The 16203-nt window shown below is 40.6% G+C and overlaps 1 protein-coding gene across 3 annotated transcripts in view; it reads right to left on the bottom strand.

Moving 5' to 3' along the window:
• Positions 1–16203, bottom strand: part of TLK1 (tousled like kinase 1) — a 194716-nt gene that overhangs the window by 138340 nt on the left and 40173 nt on the right. The window contains exon 1 of one of the 3 annotated variants that reach the window (XM_049616029.1): positions 7110–7363. The exons of 1 other annotated variant lie outside the window; for it this stretch is intronic. In XM_049616029.1, coding sequence (XP_049471986.1) covers positions 7110–7248 — 139 coding nt within the window. In that variant the 5' untranslated portion in view covers positions 7249–7363. Of the gene's footprint in view, positions 1–7109; positions 7364–16203 lie in introns of those variants that run through there. One more of the 3 variants, XM_049616030.1, reaches the window with a different exon arrangement.

Raw genomic sequence — 16203 nt, 5'->3', positions numbered from 1 at the left:
CACACACACACACACACACACACACACACACACACACTCTTTTCTTAAAAAAAAAAAAAAAAAAAAAAAAAAAAACACATGCAAAAAAAAAAAAAAAAAAAAAACTAACACAAGTTTATAGGTAAACTGAATGGGCCTAAAAGATTAGTAAATTAAAATCTGTTAAGGAAAAATAACTAAGAAAGTAACCAAAACGAAATTTCTGTATCTTAGGTAACATATCCTCGTGATATGTTACCTAAAATGTAGACACTACATTAAAATGCAGACTTTGCTCAAATTTCAGCCCTAGCATTCACTGCTGCATCACACAAGTTTCTTCACTTCTCTTGTGCTTCAGTTTCCTCATCTGTAAAATGAGAATGAAAGTTGCGTACACCTCACAAAGTTACGAGAATTAAATGAATATATGCAAACAATAAATTGTGGCTATTATTGTTGGTGCTATCCATAATATCACTCTCTAAAATATAACCTAAGAATTACTAACATAAGCATCTTCCTGGGTCTGAAAATATGTGCACCTTAAGATACATAATCACTCAATTTTTAAGAAGACATAACAGTCTTTCAGCAAAACTTTGTGTTGGGTGCCAATACAGAAGACATCCTGGTATGCACTAAGAATACAGAAATGAACAAAACACAATCTCTGAATTCAAGACTTCTCCATCTAGCAGGCAACACAAATAAAACTGTGATAAAAGACAGCACAACGGACGTGCTATTAAATAATGACAATCCTAACTCAGGGGGGAAACACTCCAGAACCTAGCTACTTCACTTCAGAGTACCACACTGTTATTTATGTAGCTAACATTGTTTTTAATATATTCATAACAGTGTTTCAGAAAGTAGATCATTAAAAACAAGATCACTCAGCACACTACTTACCAAGCTCATAAACTTGAAAATTTTTTCCATAATAATGAAGGTGATATCTTCCCTTAACAAACCCAAACATAACCTTGAAAAAGTCACACTGCTTCTTCAAGAAACATCTCTTTCACCAATAAATAAAAGCTACCAAACTTTCCTCCAATAAGTTATATTAGGACAAATGTCAAAAGAATAATATTTTTGAGCTGGTCGAGACCTCTGACAGCCTCGAATCCAAACCCCCTCATTTTACAGATGAAAAGAAGCCACAAAGTATAATGGAAAAAGCACTAAGTTGAAAGTCAGAAGAGTGAATTTTGGTCCCAGGTCTCTCACAATAAAAGCCTGGGTAAATTATCTAAGTTTCCTCATCTGTAAAATGAGAGGTTTGGACTCAATTGCTTCCAAGGTCCCTTTCAGCTCTACAATTCTCATTTTATGAAACTGAAGCAGAGAGATAAGCAACTTGCCCAAGGTTACACAGCTAGTTAATGGCAAAGCAGGGACTACACTTGGATTTCAATTACGATCAATGTACTTTCTCATCTGTACCATACTGCTTCTCTTACTTCATAACACTATTCTTCTAAATTTTTCTTAGATTTTTGGAAATGATTAACAAGCATGAAGCGTTTCATGAAACTAAATGATTTATTCCTATGGCTCTTCTATAAAAACAGCTCTAAATCCAACTGCAGCAAGTTCATGAAGTCTCGAGCTGTGTGTCACTTACTACACTTAAGTTGAACTTCAATGAAGTTATGGGAATTTATGCTTAAGTTCCCTAAAATCTAACTTTTCAATCCAACTCATAAAAGAGATTATGTTCCTTATAAAATTAAAATATGAATTGTTACAGGTAATGGTAAGTATTATATGCATAATTCTCTGAATACGAGGAGAATTAAAATTCTTCATTTTACTTTATGTCCTGGTTATATTTAATAGGCATTTTTAAATTCAAGAGTAATCAATTTCAACACTTTTCTTTCATGTATCTTCTTTTCAGACTCTCTAGCTTTAAAACCATTAGAACAGATTAAGCATATTCCTTCTGAAATCACATAAACAATTACAAATAAGACTATAAAGACCGGTGAGAGTTTCTCTTTCAAAATTGAAAATCAGCCCCCACAGTATTCTAAAATTCTGTGCCTGAATATATTACAAACTCTACTAAACTGTATCATAAGCAGCATCTGATTCCCTAAAATGCCCTCAAAGCTTATTATATTTCACAGGGAATTTAGCAAGATTTCAGGAAGACTAATAGCGTTGATTCCTGAAAATACAAGAAAATACTCAGAGGAAAAGCACAATAAAAACACAAAATAAAGTCAACAAGAGTTTCATACCAGTGACTGAAGAGAATATTCAAATCATTCACACACATATAAGTACAGTTTAACTATAGAATTAAGTGATTTTCAAAGAATCACAGAATGTTTATATTTTTAAATTGGATGGGACCTGAAGTCACTTAATCCAATAGCACTCAAAATAAGAATCAACAGAATTTATCTCTGCCTCGCCCAAAAATGTCCCTGTAGACTGCTTTAAATTCTTATTGCTAAATACTTCCAAGAGCAGTTTTTTCCACTGTTGGACAAGTCTAGCTGCTATACAGTTCTTACTAACATCCTTGCCAAAAAATTATACTGAATTCAATCTATGCCTAACTTTCACCTGCTGGTCTACATTCTAGAATAGCAGAATGATTCTACTCACTCTGCTATTTACATTTTTGAAATACAAGACAGCTATCATGCTTCCCACCATTTCAGTGGTCTCTTCTTTGGGCTATAAATGTATAGTCCACAGATTTCTTGTGGGTTCTGGAGACATTTCGGAAATACGGTGTACTTCCACACTGAAGTAACGTTTTAAAAAAACCTGCCACTTGTCAAATTTTGGTGTAATATCAAAGAAGAATAGACACAATTTCTTTAAAAAGACTATTAAAATACATCATCTTTTCTAATTACCTATCTATATGAAGCTGGATTTTCTTCACAATACCTCAATCAAAATAAATCATAACAGACTGAAAGCAGAAGCAAAATGCAGCTGTCTCCTAATAAGCCAGAAATTAAAGTGATGTAAAACTATGAAACAATGCCACCACTCACTCAAGTTTTTGTTTTACAATACTTTTTCTTCATTTAAAAACGTTACCAAGTAATCAGTTTACTATTTTTACATAAGATAGTACTTTTGAAATTATTTCTAAAACAGTAAATATTGATAGGCATATCCCAAATAAAATCTCTTTAGAGTTCTCAGTAATTTTTAAGACAGCAAAGGGTTCCTGAAACCAAAAAAAGTATTTCCCAAGGGCAGATTCCCAGACCTCTAACTATCCTGGGATGCTCTCTTTTCTCTCTCCTCCAATTCATAAATGTGCCTCTGTAAAGAAGGCACCAACTACATATCTATTCCTAAGCTAAAACCCTTAAACATACAACCCTGTCCTCCAGCTAGTGACTACAAGCAATTAAATGGCCATCTGGTACACCTTTATTTTTAACATCTCCCTACAGGTATTAATCATCCAGAGTCAAATACTTTAATTCTTCTATCTAAGGGATGCAGTCTGTAAATATGAAAATAAAATGAGCAACAGTTTAATTACACAGTGGTATTATCTTTTTAACCAAACTACTTTCACTGTTTACATAAAAATAAAGCAAATTATTCATATCTAGTAAGATGGAACAGAAAGAAAATCCAACTCTTCTGTATAATCATTTGATTCTTAGCAATAACTTATTCAAAAGTACCCATGTACTGATAGGCAAGAAAAACTCCATCTGTTCTTCTAGCCAATATGACACCAGGTTCCTAGGCCTCAGTAAAGCAAAACTAACCTTTATTTGGAAATGCACTTAATTTCTTCTCATTTCCTTAACCACAGGATTATTAGAAGATAAAATGGGATAAAGATTGGGGCACCTGGGTGGCTCAGTCAATTAAGCCTCTGGCTTTGGCTCAGGTCATGATCTCACGGTTCATGAGTTCGAGCCCCGCACCGGACTCTTTGCTGTCAGCACAGAGCCTGCTTCGGATTCCCTGTCCTCCTACCCCCACCCCTCCCCAGCTCATTCTCTCTGTCTCAAAATACATCAATAAACTTTTAAAAAATGGAATAGAGATCACAGGTTTAGAAGATCCAACATGAAATCCAGAGTGACAACTGCTGACTTTCCCAAGGAAAAAGCCTTGGGACTCCTGGGAATAGAAGTGGTCTATCCTCTATCACACAAATTACTAAATTCCAACAAATCCCTAATTCTTACAATATTTAAAGGTGTATTTTATTTGTAATCAAGCAAAACTATATTAATATGAGAATAGAGTGAGAAAGGAAAGAAGAGAGCCAAAATATAGAGCATTGAAAATAATCACAGTATACTATTAAATTTTTGGTTTCAAATATATCAAAACTTCAAAATAATCAATTTTTACAGTTCTGACACATCTTCAAAAACAGCCCATGTTTTTGAACTCCGTGAAGGAGTTCCTCACGTAGCTTTGTACACATACATCCATGTATCTTTTGAGTTTAAATTTTTCTGTTATGTTACATGAAATTGCTTCAATTCTTCAGAAACAAAGTTTGTTTTCACCTTGATCCATACATCCTTTTCTTTTTTAAATGTTTACTTTTTAGAGACAGAGAAAGAGAGAGAGCAAGAACAGGGGAGGGGCAGAGAGGGAGGGAGACAGAGGATCCCAAGCAGGCTCTGTGCTGACAGCAAGAGCCTTACGTGGGGCTCGAACCCACAAACCGTGAGGTCATGATGTGAACCGAAGTCTGCCACTTAACCCACTGAGCCACCCAGGTGCCCCAGATGCATATATTCAAGTTCTACTAATATTAACGGTTCTTACTAACAGTCACCCTAAGTCCAAAACTCCCTCAACTTACATCAACTTATACAATATACTAACGTGCATATCCACAAAAGATGTTAAACACTTGTTAAAATGAACACTGGGATCTCACTCAAAAGTAAATGTCTCCATCATTATGTCTAAGGTTTCATATATGCAATTCCTATTAGCATTAATGATACCCAAAAGACAATAGCTTCAGAATAAATACATAGAACCCTAGAGAAAATTAACACAGTTTTAACTTACATGCTGGTTGGTCAAAAAGAAATATACCACTGTGGCCACAGAAGTACTTGATGAAATATAAATGTTCACAAAAGCACGTCTTGTTATTTTATTAATAAACAAAAGATTCACTAATTTAGTTTACATAAAAGCCTACTGTAATCCAAACTGCTACAAAGAATTCTAGTTATTTGGAAGCTCAAGCTAAATTATTCTAACCCCTCAGGATTTTCAAACATCAGGAAAATTGCAGAATGACACAGAAGTTTTTTAACTAGAGTTAAAGTAACCTCAGAAACTCACAATCTAGACTTTGTAGCCCCTAAATTACTAATACTGATAATTGATGTTACAGATGAACAATTCAACACTACGTCTTGGCTCAGTGAAATGGCTCAATACATACTTGAGAAATAAATGAATGATAAAAAGGTATAGCCTTTTAAAAAGACGGTCTTTCCCAAGACCATCATTTACTATCACTCATTACACTATTACTGATAACACTATCATTAAGTATCTTAATGAAACTACAGATAAAAATAAAAGCATACTAAAAGCACCAATTGCTCTATTTACAAAATAGAATTTGGAACATTCATTTACAAATTTTCAAGTGCAAAAAGAAAAATCGCCAGATGCACTAAATTTGAATTAATAAATAAACTTTTATCTTCTAATAATCAGAACTCAGTGTTGGGGGTAAGATGGAAAAGGGGAAAATGTCTCTCAATGTACTCAGCATGCTTAATGGATGCCATAAATCAAACCTTTCCATGAATTTTCTGGAGCAAATTCATGCCAATCTTTGAGCCTATTGTCACTTTCACACATGCTCACAGGAACAAGATGACAAAGAATGCTATGCCTGAACCACTAGATTCAGGGCACAAAACACTTGATTAACAATTGTCAAGGCTGAGTAGTAAATATTGACAGATATTTTCAAAATAAATTAACCCCACCAATACCTACATAAACCAAAGCTCCTGGTTTCCTTTAAGGATTCACAAGACTATTGGACTTCCAGACATTTATTGAAAATGTGGTTACAGTCTCCTTGTGTGACACAACTGGGAGTGAACAACCCATTTACCAACTGCTGATGAATACCGCTAAACGGTTTCCCAGACAAAAGAGCGTTAAACGTGATTCCATGCGCATTTCTTCCTCCCCCATAAATGCCTCTTCTTCCAAATTTCATTTTATGTCGTATACTTAAAGTTAAATACAGCAAGTTGAAATCTTGGTCAAAAGCACTCCTGTGTCTTTACTAGCTGTGTAACTGCTACATCTGGTGGCAGCACACTTGCATGCAAGAAACCAGAAAACTTAGAAAACAATTGTAACCGATTTGGTGCGTGTTTGCAGTAACCTTTACGCCGATATTTCCCACAAAACCCACGACCCTGTCAGGGAACAGTAGCCTACTTGCACAAGAGAGATAACGCACCAACACGCAGTGGGTGATGGCGAAGGAGAGAAAGTTGCAACCATCTGGAGAGGGTGGTTTCAAAAGCCTGCCCACGAGTCAGTCTGCCGTTTAAATTGCTCTAAGGGGCCAGGCAGGGGATCAAAGTCGGCTTTGATAATTTAAGCGACTCTCCCCCAAAGGGCAGGGACCCCGCTAGCGAGGGGCATCCTCCAGGTCCCGGGCTGCAAAGCTCGCAGAGCGGGGACCGCCTCTATGGGAGGAGTGCGCGAGGGAAGGGGAGGGGGCTCGAGGATGAATGCTTCAACGGGAGGGAAAACCCACCAGAGACCGGAGGCCAGGAGGTTAAGAGTACTGAGTGTACTAGCAAATGGAGCAGAAAGGGGCTGGCGTCCGGGGGGAGGCTTCCCACCCTAGCAGCACGGGCTCTTAGGAACCCCATGCGAGTCTGCGCGCCTCGCCCCGTCCCCTCCAGCGCGCACCCCCTCGTCCGTCTCCGCCGCCACCCGCGAACCACCACCCACAGCCAACGCACTACCTCCCCGGAGCCGGGCGGCCTCGCGTCCTCCTCGTCACCATCCCCCACCCCGGGGTCGGCGGAGGAGACCCGGGGGGCGCGGGGGCCGCGGCGCGAGAGACGAGGCCCGCGAGCGGGCGCGGGCGCGACGGCACTTACCTTCCCTGGGCCTCCCGGATGGCGGCGTGTGATTCAGCAGGGACCTGGCCGCCGCCGCCGAGCCCGGGGTTGGAGACGTGGAGAGCTGGGACCAAGATGGCGGCCCCTCCAAACTTCCACTGCTACTTTGGACACTCATCAAGCTACTTTCTGGGAACCCGACTCCCCCCCTGCGACGGCAGCGGCGGCAACGGCACCGGCACCCGCCTCCGTCATGGCGGGGGCCGCGCTGAGGGCGAGCGAGGGAGCGAGGGCAGGGAGGGGAGAGTCAAGGGGATGGGGGAGGAAACCGAGAAGGGGGGAGGTAGGAAGGGAAGAGGTGAGGGGAGGAGAGGGGACGGGGAGGAGGAAAAGGGGGAGAAGCGAGGGAGCAGGCGGGCGCGCCGGGGAAGAGGCGGAGGGAAGGAGCGCGGCGGCGGAGGCGTCGAGGGGGCGCCCGGCGGTGTGCAGGCGGAGCGCGGGCTGCGCCGGCCGAGGAGACTTCCGCGAGCGGAACCTGCCGGCACCTCTGCAGTGCGTCGGCCCCCGGCGTCGCCTGGGTGGCGGCGGCGGCGGCGGGCGGTGGGTGGCGGCTGAGGCGGCGGGGTAACCTCTGCATCAGTTACAGGCGGCGGCGGCGTCACGCGCCGCCTGTGCAAACACTATCGCGAGGCTCCTGTGCCTCCGGTAGCGGCGGCGGCGGCGGCGGCCGCGGGAGCAGGCATGGGGGAGGGACCTGCCAGGGGTTGGGGGCGGGGGGGTGTGTGGAGAGGGAGCGAGCGCGTGAGGGAGGAGACGAGGGTGCCGGGCGCCCCTGGCGCACCCGCGGATCTCAGCGCGGCGCGGGAGCCCCGGGCCGGCTGACTCGAGAGCGCGGGGGCGGCCTCCCCGCGCCGGCCGGAGGGAGGCGCACCCCGCACGCTCCCCCGCCGGCTCTGGCTCCCGCTCCGTTGCCACCTGACTCCCCCTCCCTCCCGCGGAAGCGCGCCTGGCTCCCGACCCACACCCAGCCTGGGGAGAAATGCTTCTGCTCTCGCTGGGCTGTCCTTCTCAGGAGTTCGATGTGATCATTTCTCAAAATGGAACTGAAAAGTTAAGAGTTGCTTCTTTCTGTCCCCTTTGTAGTGTGCGAAAAAACCTGCGTGCGTCTCCCCGTCTGCAGAATTGTAGTGATTACCGAATAGAAGAGCTACGAAAATAAGTTGGGGGCAGGGGAGGGCGAAAATAAAACTTTATGAATGTTTTCTAAAAAGAATCTTTACCGGTGTTGTGCACTGTGTGTGGTGTACAATTCTTTGTTTTAGGACGGTAAGTGGATAATCTGGATAGAAAAAAACTTGATTAATGAATTCACACATTTAGGGAAACTATCCAGTGTTCATCTTGTAGGAGAGTATGGTTTCTAGAAAGTTCCAACTTGTTTTCATGCCGCCGCTGAGTTACGGCTAGAAAATCCCAAAGCAAGTTACAGCATTTGCCAAAATGTATAGATACAGTGTAGCCTTCTCCACACCTTCACACCCACACACAGAAGACACACCACGGATTGGGCATCTTGTACATAAAGTAGCTGTGTAATAGCTCAGGAAAAACAACAAGGTTATTGCTCCCTTTAAGAAACCAAATTGACTATAACACTAAAAAGATTATGATAATAGAGCAACTGTACAGGCATGAGGAAATGGTATGATTACCAGGGGGACAAAAATGTCATTTCTATTTTTTATTTTTATGACTTTGCATTTCTCATAGTAATGTTATGTTCAGATAAACTATCATACTAGAATAGAGCCTTGGTTGTCAGTTATCACCAGAAGTAATTTTAGTTTTCTTATATTTCAGATTCTTCAGTGAGTTCTTAGTCATGTTCTGCATTTCAGACCTAAGAGGTGGATCTCACAAATTAAACAACTTTTTGAAGTATAGCTGATGTACAATAAACTGCACATATTTAAAGTATACAGTATAGGTTTTGATGTGTATACAACCGTGAAACCATTTCTGTAATCAGGATAATGAATATATCCATCAGTCTCCAAAGTTTCCTCTACCTTTGATACTCCTTTTGTACTCCCAACTGCATCCCCAAGTCACCACAGATCTGCTGTCACTTAGTTTGCATTTTCCAGAATTTTGGATAAATGGAATCATATAGTTTGTACTCCTCCAGCTTCTTTTTCTCAACATAATTGAGTTTACTCTACATTGTTGCACTTAATATTTTTGTGTTGTTGCCAGAGTAGCCCATTGTATGAATAGAACCCTGTTTATCCGTTAACCTGTTAATGAACATTGGGATTGTTTCCACATTGAGACCATTACAAATAATGCTACTATGATCATTGGTTTGTGTAGAAGTCTGTGGACACATGTTTTCCTTTTTCTTGGAGATGTATCTAGGACCTTACCATTATTAGACTTTTATACCAAAGTACATGCACTCTAAGGGGGAAACAGAGTTCCTGTAAGGACATGTAGGTAAATATATGCTCTTTCTGTATTTTAAGAGTAAGCTTGGGGCACTAGGGTGACTCAGTCGGGTAAGTGCCTGACTCTTGATTTTGGCTTAAATCATGATGGCAGGATCGTGAGATTGAGCCCCACATGGGGTTCTGCACTAGGCGTGGAGGCTGCTTAAGATTCTCTCTCTTCCTCTTCCCCTACCCCTCCCCCCCCCCAGCTCATGCTTGCTTGCTCTCTCTCTCTCTCTCCCTCCCTCTCTCTCTAAAAAAAAAAAAAAAAAGTGAGCTTAGTCAGCTGAGTATGATGAAAAGAGAATAGGACAGGAAGTCAAGATACTTGGGTATTAGTCTCAGCAGATAACAATCCCTCTTGATTTAATTTCCTCACCTGTGAAAAAGGTTAGCACCACTTAGGTGGTCTCTAAATCTCCTACCAATGCCAAGACTTCTTTCAGAGCTTAGCTCCTCTCCTGTAGTAAACACAACCCAACCAAAGAGATTTGATGGTGGGTTATCTTCCAACCTTCTCCACAGCTTCCAGTTATCTTTATACCAACCTAGGTTACATTTTATGCTGACCTGCTCCTTTTATTTTAAATGGTAAATAGAGGATCACAGCATATACATAATTCAATGTAGATACATTGTTACAAGTGCTGCCTAGGAAAGACAATAAAATGATTGATTCCTGCATTCCTGTAGTTTACATTAAAGATCATCAAGGCTAACTTGTAAAGAGGCTGCTGCCAGCAGTAGAGTTAACTAAATAAACCGTGGGGTAGCCTGAAAATGGAATATCATGTCATCATTTAAAATCAGATTTTGAAAGAATACTGAAAAAGATAATAAAATTTTCACACTGTAGTAAGTGAAAAGGTGGGTATGATTCCAGTTTGTAAGTATGCATAACAAATGACTGCAAGGGTGCACCCCAAATAGTTCCTAATTGCTAGCCTTGGATTGTGACATTAGATAATTATTCTTTCTCCTTTATGATTTCCAAATTTGGTACAATAAATCATTTTATTTTTTTAAGTAAAGCATAAAAATTATACAAATAGATGGTTTTATAAAATGATTATGATAATGAAAACGTAGAGGGTGAGTAGAGGCTCCCCTGCATCTTGCACATCAGCTAGTACAGAGGCATTCAAAAATTATTTGATAGAGATAGATAGGATGGCTAGAGTGACAATTTACACAATAGGAAAAGGTACAGAAAAGTCAGGAGGGTCCAGATTTGGACAGAAAGGAACACCTGCCACTCTGGGGATGGAGAAATCTCTAGAAAAGCAAGAAAGGATCATTGAAAGGGGAGTTTTGGCAAGCTTCCTTGGCAAAATATGCCCAGAGGGAAAGCCAGCATGAGAACACAAGAGTGAACTGAATAAGTGAGAAGGCAGTAAACCTGCCTAGAAAGAATCAGGATGAGCTGGGGAAAGTGTTCTTTCTGTGAATTGAGTGCTCCATGAAGACAGACTCAAAGCTTTAGTACAGTGCCTGGCACAGACACTCTGTCAACATTTATGGGATAAATGAATGATGAGGATTAGCCGGGATACAAGTGAGGGAGCAATGCAGGAGGGTCTCCTGATAGGTCATATACCAAAGGGGATATCTTAGCTCCCATCTATATACTAATCATAATTTAGAACTACATTTATTAGACTCTGTATATGCCATAGTAAAAATAGTTACAAAGCAGACAAGACTATAGATATAAAAAATGCATTTTATATTTATTATTTGATTCCTTCCAAAGTTGAGGAAATACTTAATGCCCAAGTTCCTTTTCCCCCAACCAACCAGAAAAGAGCCTACAGAATGGAAAAAGTGCCCTGAGTATTCCCCATACAGTGTGGTGTCGGAGCCCGTTCATATTGCCCAGAGAACAGATTGGGTGCATCTCTCCCCAACTCAGAGTTCAGTGATGTCACACTGGTAGCTTGAAGTCAGCCATGGTAAGAGTATTTACAACCCCAAAGGCATCAAAGGCTACAAATCAGGGCTTCCTCACCAGCATACCGCTGCTCCCATAGTGCATACATCATTTCTTTACTGTTCTGTTTCCCCACCTTGGCTAAAAGCCTAGAGAGGACAAGGACCTTGTCTTTCATGTTTACAGGTATAGTCCCAGCATCTAGCACCTGCCTGGCATTGAGTTGATGCTGTATGCACATTGGTTGAGCCAATTAGTTACCCATATAGTTGGTTAGCAAGCATTTGAGCCCCCTGAGCTAACAACTGGGTTGGCCGCTCTGGCAGAGGGAAAAAGGACCAAATATTCCACCACCCCCTCATATTTCATTGGCCAATGTTTGTGATTTGGTAAAGTTTACTGACCTTGTTAGGGTTGCCAGATGAAATATAATTTTTTCATGGACCATACTAACATTAAAAAAGTATTGGTTGTTCATGTGAAATTCAAATCAAACTGAGCATGCTGTATTTTTATTTATTAAATCTGGCCCTTTTGAACTAAGCAGAGAGTAGTTAATGAGTACTTCCTAGTAAAGTTGAATTCTATGACCTGAAAATTCCATTCCAAAGAATATATCCTAGAGGAATTCTTGCTTGTGTGCAATAGGACATAAGAACAAGAATGTCCATAGCAGCCCAAAACTGGAAACCACCCAGATGTCCATCGACAGAATGGATAAATAAATAGAAATATGTATCTTCACACAATAGGAGATTATTCAACAATTAAAATGCTCACAAGCAAGGCGCCTGGGTGGCTCAGTCGGTTAAGGCATCTGACTTTAGCTCAGGTCATGATCGCACAGTTTGTGGGTTCAAGCCCCACGTTGGGCTCTGTGCTAACAGCTCAGAGCCTGCAGACTGTTTTGGATTCTGTGTCTCCCTCTCTCTCTGCCCCTCCCATGCTTGTGCTCTGTCTGTCTCTCTCTCTCAAAAATAAATAAACATTTAAAAAATAATAAAAAAATAAAATGCTCACAAGTATAATGCTGATTTAAAAGAACAAATTAAAGAATGATGAAGTCAGTTTGACTCCATGTATAAACATTCCAACTAAATGATATATTGTTTAGGAATGTATATATGGTAAAACTAGGAAGAGAAAAGAAAAGGGAATGAAAAGCCAAAATCAGAGTGGTTACTTCTGCCAAGGAAAAGGGGTGATGTACTCATGGAGAACAGACAGGGGCTTGATAGATAAGCATCAATAAATGTGCTACGTGTTAAGTTGGGTGGAGGTACAGAGGTATGTTTGTCTTATTCTTTTTATTTAAGCTATGCATGTATGTGATCTACTCTTATATGTACGAAATATTATCTTACAAATGTTTAAGAAATGAAGAAAGCTTTGCCTTCTCATCAGACTGAACTTAGATGCCCACCCTGTCTCCTCTGCTTGGACTCATCCCCAGATTTGATTTCCTTCTTTGTCCAAACGTAGGCACACAGACGGGAGCTCTAAAGATGCCTGTCCTACCATTGCAATATGCCACCTCCATAGTCTTTTTGGTAGATGCTTAGACAGATGACTCCATCACATTGGATTATGAAGAATTCTCATTTTGCTGTGTCCTAACTGCCCTGCACAATTCACAAAGCCTGTTTAAATATTTTGGTTTCCACATCCCTGTAGAGATTGTCCCAGGGTTTTGTGCTTTATATGCTAGGTCACACTTCCTCTGCTCTCTCCAGCATTGGAAACGGCTTCCTTCAGGTTTATCAACTTATGGGGGAGAGGGATTGATCTATATGTAACAAAACTGGAATTACTGGATTTTCAAAACTGATTCACGTTGCCTGAGGTTAAAAAATCATAATCAACTTCAGAACAATATTACCTCCCCAGAGTGCACTAGAGGCTGTCGCCAAGGACATGAGTATTACAACATGTTTACAAAAACAAAGTACAACAAGCAAACAGTACTCAAACAGCAGATTTAAAATCAACAGTGTATCTCTTAACTAAGCCTACTTAGAAAAGTGATTAAGAAAACATATAAAACCAAGTAATCTAGTGTTCTACCTCACTCATTCTGTTTTACTGATTAAATTGAAATATAAATTTATCACATTAGAGGGAAGATCAAAGATTTTCAACACCTTACACTGAACTTTGTTTCTGCAATATGAAATTTTTTGTAGGCACAGAAAGTGATGGTGGTTTTTATAAAAATTAACATCAAACACTCTTGACTTTTTGACAGTATCTTTCCAAATACACAGGTTTAAGATTTACAAAATCAGGTGCCTTGGTGGCTCAGTCAGTTAATTATCTGACTTTTGATTTTGGCTCAGGTCATGATCTCACTGTTCGTGAGTTTGAGCCCCACATCGGGCTTCTGCGCTGACAGTGTGGAGCCTGCTTGGGATTCTCTCTCTCCCCCTTTCTCTGCCTCTCCCCTGCTCTCTCTCTCTCAAAAAATATACTAATGAAGATTTTTTTTTTTAATTTTTTTTTCAACGTTTATTTATTTTTGGGACAGAGAGAGACAGAGCATGAACGGGGGAGGGACAGAGAGAGAGGGAGACACAGAATTGGAAACAGGCTCCAGGCTCTGAGCCATCAGCCCAGAGCCTGACGCGGGGCTCGAACTCACGGACCGTGAGATCGTGACCTGGCTGAAGTCGGACGCTTAACCGACTGCGCCACCCAGGCGCCCCTGAAGATTTTTTAAAAACCAGATTTACAAAATCACTTAATGCTTTTCCAAGGAATATAAAGTGCTAGATCTTTCTTAATTAGATACATGACAAAAATAAGTAGAGATGTCTATAACCTCATACATATTTAGAAACTTTGAAACACTTATAGAAATGTCAAGGTTTTTTTTTTTTTTAATTTTAATTTATTTAAGTAATCTCTACCCCTAACGTGGGGCTCAAACTCACCACTCCAAGATCAAGAGTCACATGCTCTTCTGACTAAGCCAGTCAAGTACCCCTATAGAAATGTCAAATATTGATGAGAATTTCTTTCCCCTCCAAAAAGAAGTAAAAAATGCCACCATAAAGCAAATAGAGGCTTTCTGAGATGCAAGTAATATTCTGTTCCTTAAGCCAGGTGCTGTTTAGAAGCATGTGTTAAACAGTTTGTGAAAAGTCATCAAACAGTACACTTATAATAAAAAGTTAGAGGGACACCTAGGTGGCTCAGTCGATTAAGCATCTGACTCTTTTTTTTTTTTTTTTTTACTTTTTAAAAAATGTATATTTATTTTTGAGAGAGAGAGACAGAGTGCAAGCCGGGGAGGGGCTGAGAGAGGGAGACACAGAATCCGAAGCAGAATCCTGGCTCTAAGCTGTCAGCACAGAGCCCATCTTGGGGCTGGAACATAAAAACCATGAGATCACGACCTGAGCCAAAGTCAGACGCTTAACTGACAGAGCTACCCAGGCACCCCATTAAGTGTCTGACTAGATTTCAGCTCAGGTCATAATCTCACAGTTCATGAGTTCAAACCCCACATCAGGCTCTATGCTGACAGCATGAAGCCTGCTCGGGGTTCTCTGTCTCACTCTCTCTGCACTTCCCCTGCTCACAAACACACAAAAACAAATAATGAAAAATAAAAAATAAACAACAAATAATAAAAAATAAATAAACATTAAAAATAAATAAACAATAAAAAATTAGGAATAAATGAAAAAAAAAACCCAAAACCCTGGCACTTGTAATTGTAAGTGAATATACACAACACATATAAACACACATTTAAGGGCAAATAAATTGTTGTTTAATGAGAAAATGAAAAGGAGGATTTTTTTGTTTTGTTTTTTAAGTTTATTTATCTTGAGAGAGACAGAGTGTGTGAGTGGGAGGGGGGAGAAGGAGAGAGAGAGAATCCCAAGCAGGCTCCAAGTTCAGCACAGAAACTGATATAGGGCTCCATCCCACGACCCTGGGATGGTGACCTGAGCAAAATCAAGAGTCAGGTACTCAATGGGGCACCTGGGTGGCTCAGTTGGTTAAGCGTCTGACTTCGGCTCGGGTCATGATCTCACGCCTCGTGAGTTCAAGCCCCATGTTGGGCTCTGTGCTGACAGTTCAGAGCCTGGAGTCTGCTTTGGATTCTGTGTCTCCCTCTCTCGCTGTGCCCCTCCCTCATTCATGCTCTGTCTCTCTTTCTCTCAAGAATAAATAAAACATTAAAATTTTTTTTTTTTAAAAAGAGGTGCTCAACTGACTGAGCCACCCAGGTACCCCAGAAGGTTTTTTATTTATTTATTTTTTTAAGGAAAACGTTAATATAAAGGAAAATGAATGGTGGTTTCTCATGAGAAGAAGATAAGAAAACAATATGTTAAAATCAATAAACATACAATGAAATTTCTAAAAGAGCCACTATGAGAAAATCCTCAAGGAAATATCTGCTACTTCACTATTGTTCATCTTGGGCACTTTGTAAAGAAAGTTGTTTGGGAACACTTGATGACCTGTATATTCACTGGTAAAAATAGTTATGGACTGATAAACATTTATTTCAGGAAATACTTATCGAGCACCTACCCTGGGTAAAGCAATTTGTCAGGTGCTGTGGGAGTATAGAGGTGAATCAGACATGGAGCTTAGTGGTGACAGCAAAGAATAGTCAGGCAAATGACTACCATCCCAAGTAAAAATGATTCACACCAAGGGTAAAGTATAGGTAAGTGGGAGAATTTAGAGGCAGGAG

The sequence above is a fragment of the Panthera uncia genome, assembly GCF_023721935.1.
Source record: "Panthera uncia isolate 11264 chromosome C1 unlocalized genomic scaffold, Puncia_PCG_1.0 HiC_scaffold_3, whole genome shotgun sequence".
NCBI classification, from domain to species: domain Eukaryota; kingdom Metazoa; phylum Chordata; class Mammalia; order Carnivora; family Felidae; genus Panthera; species Panthera uncia.
The sequence above is the reverse complement of the archived record's forward strand: the minus strand, read 5'-3'. Positions and strand labels throughout refer to the sequence as shown.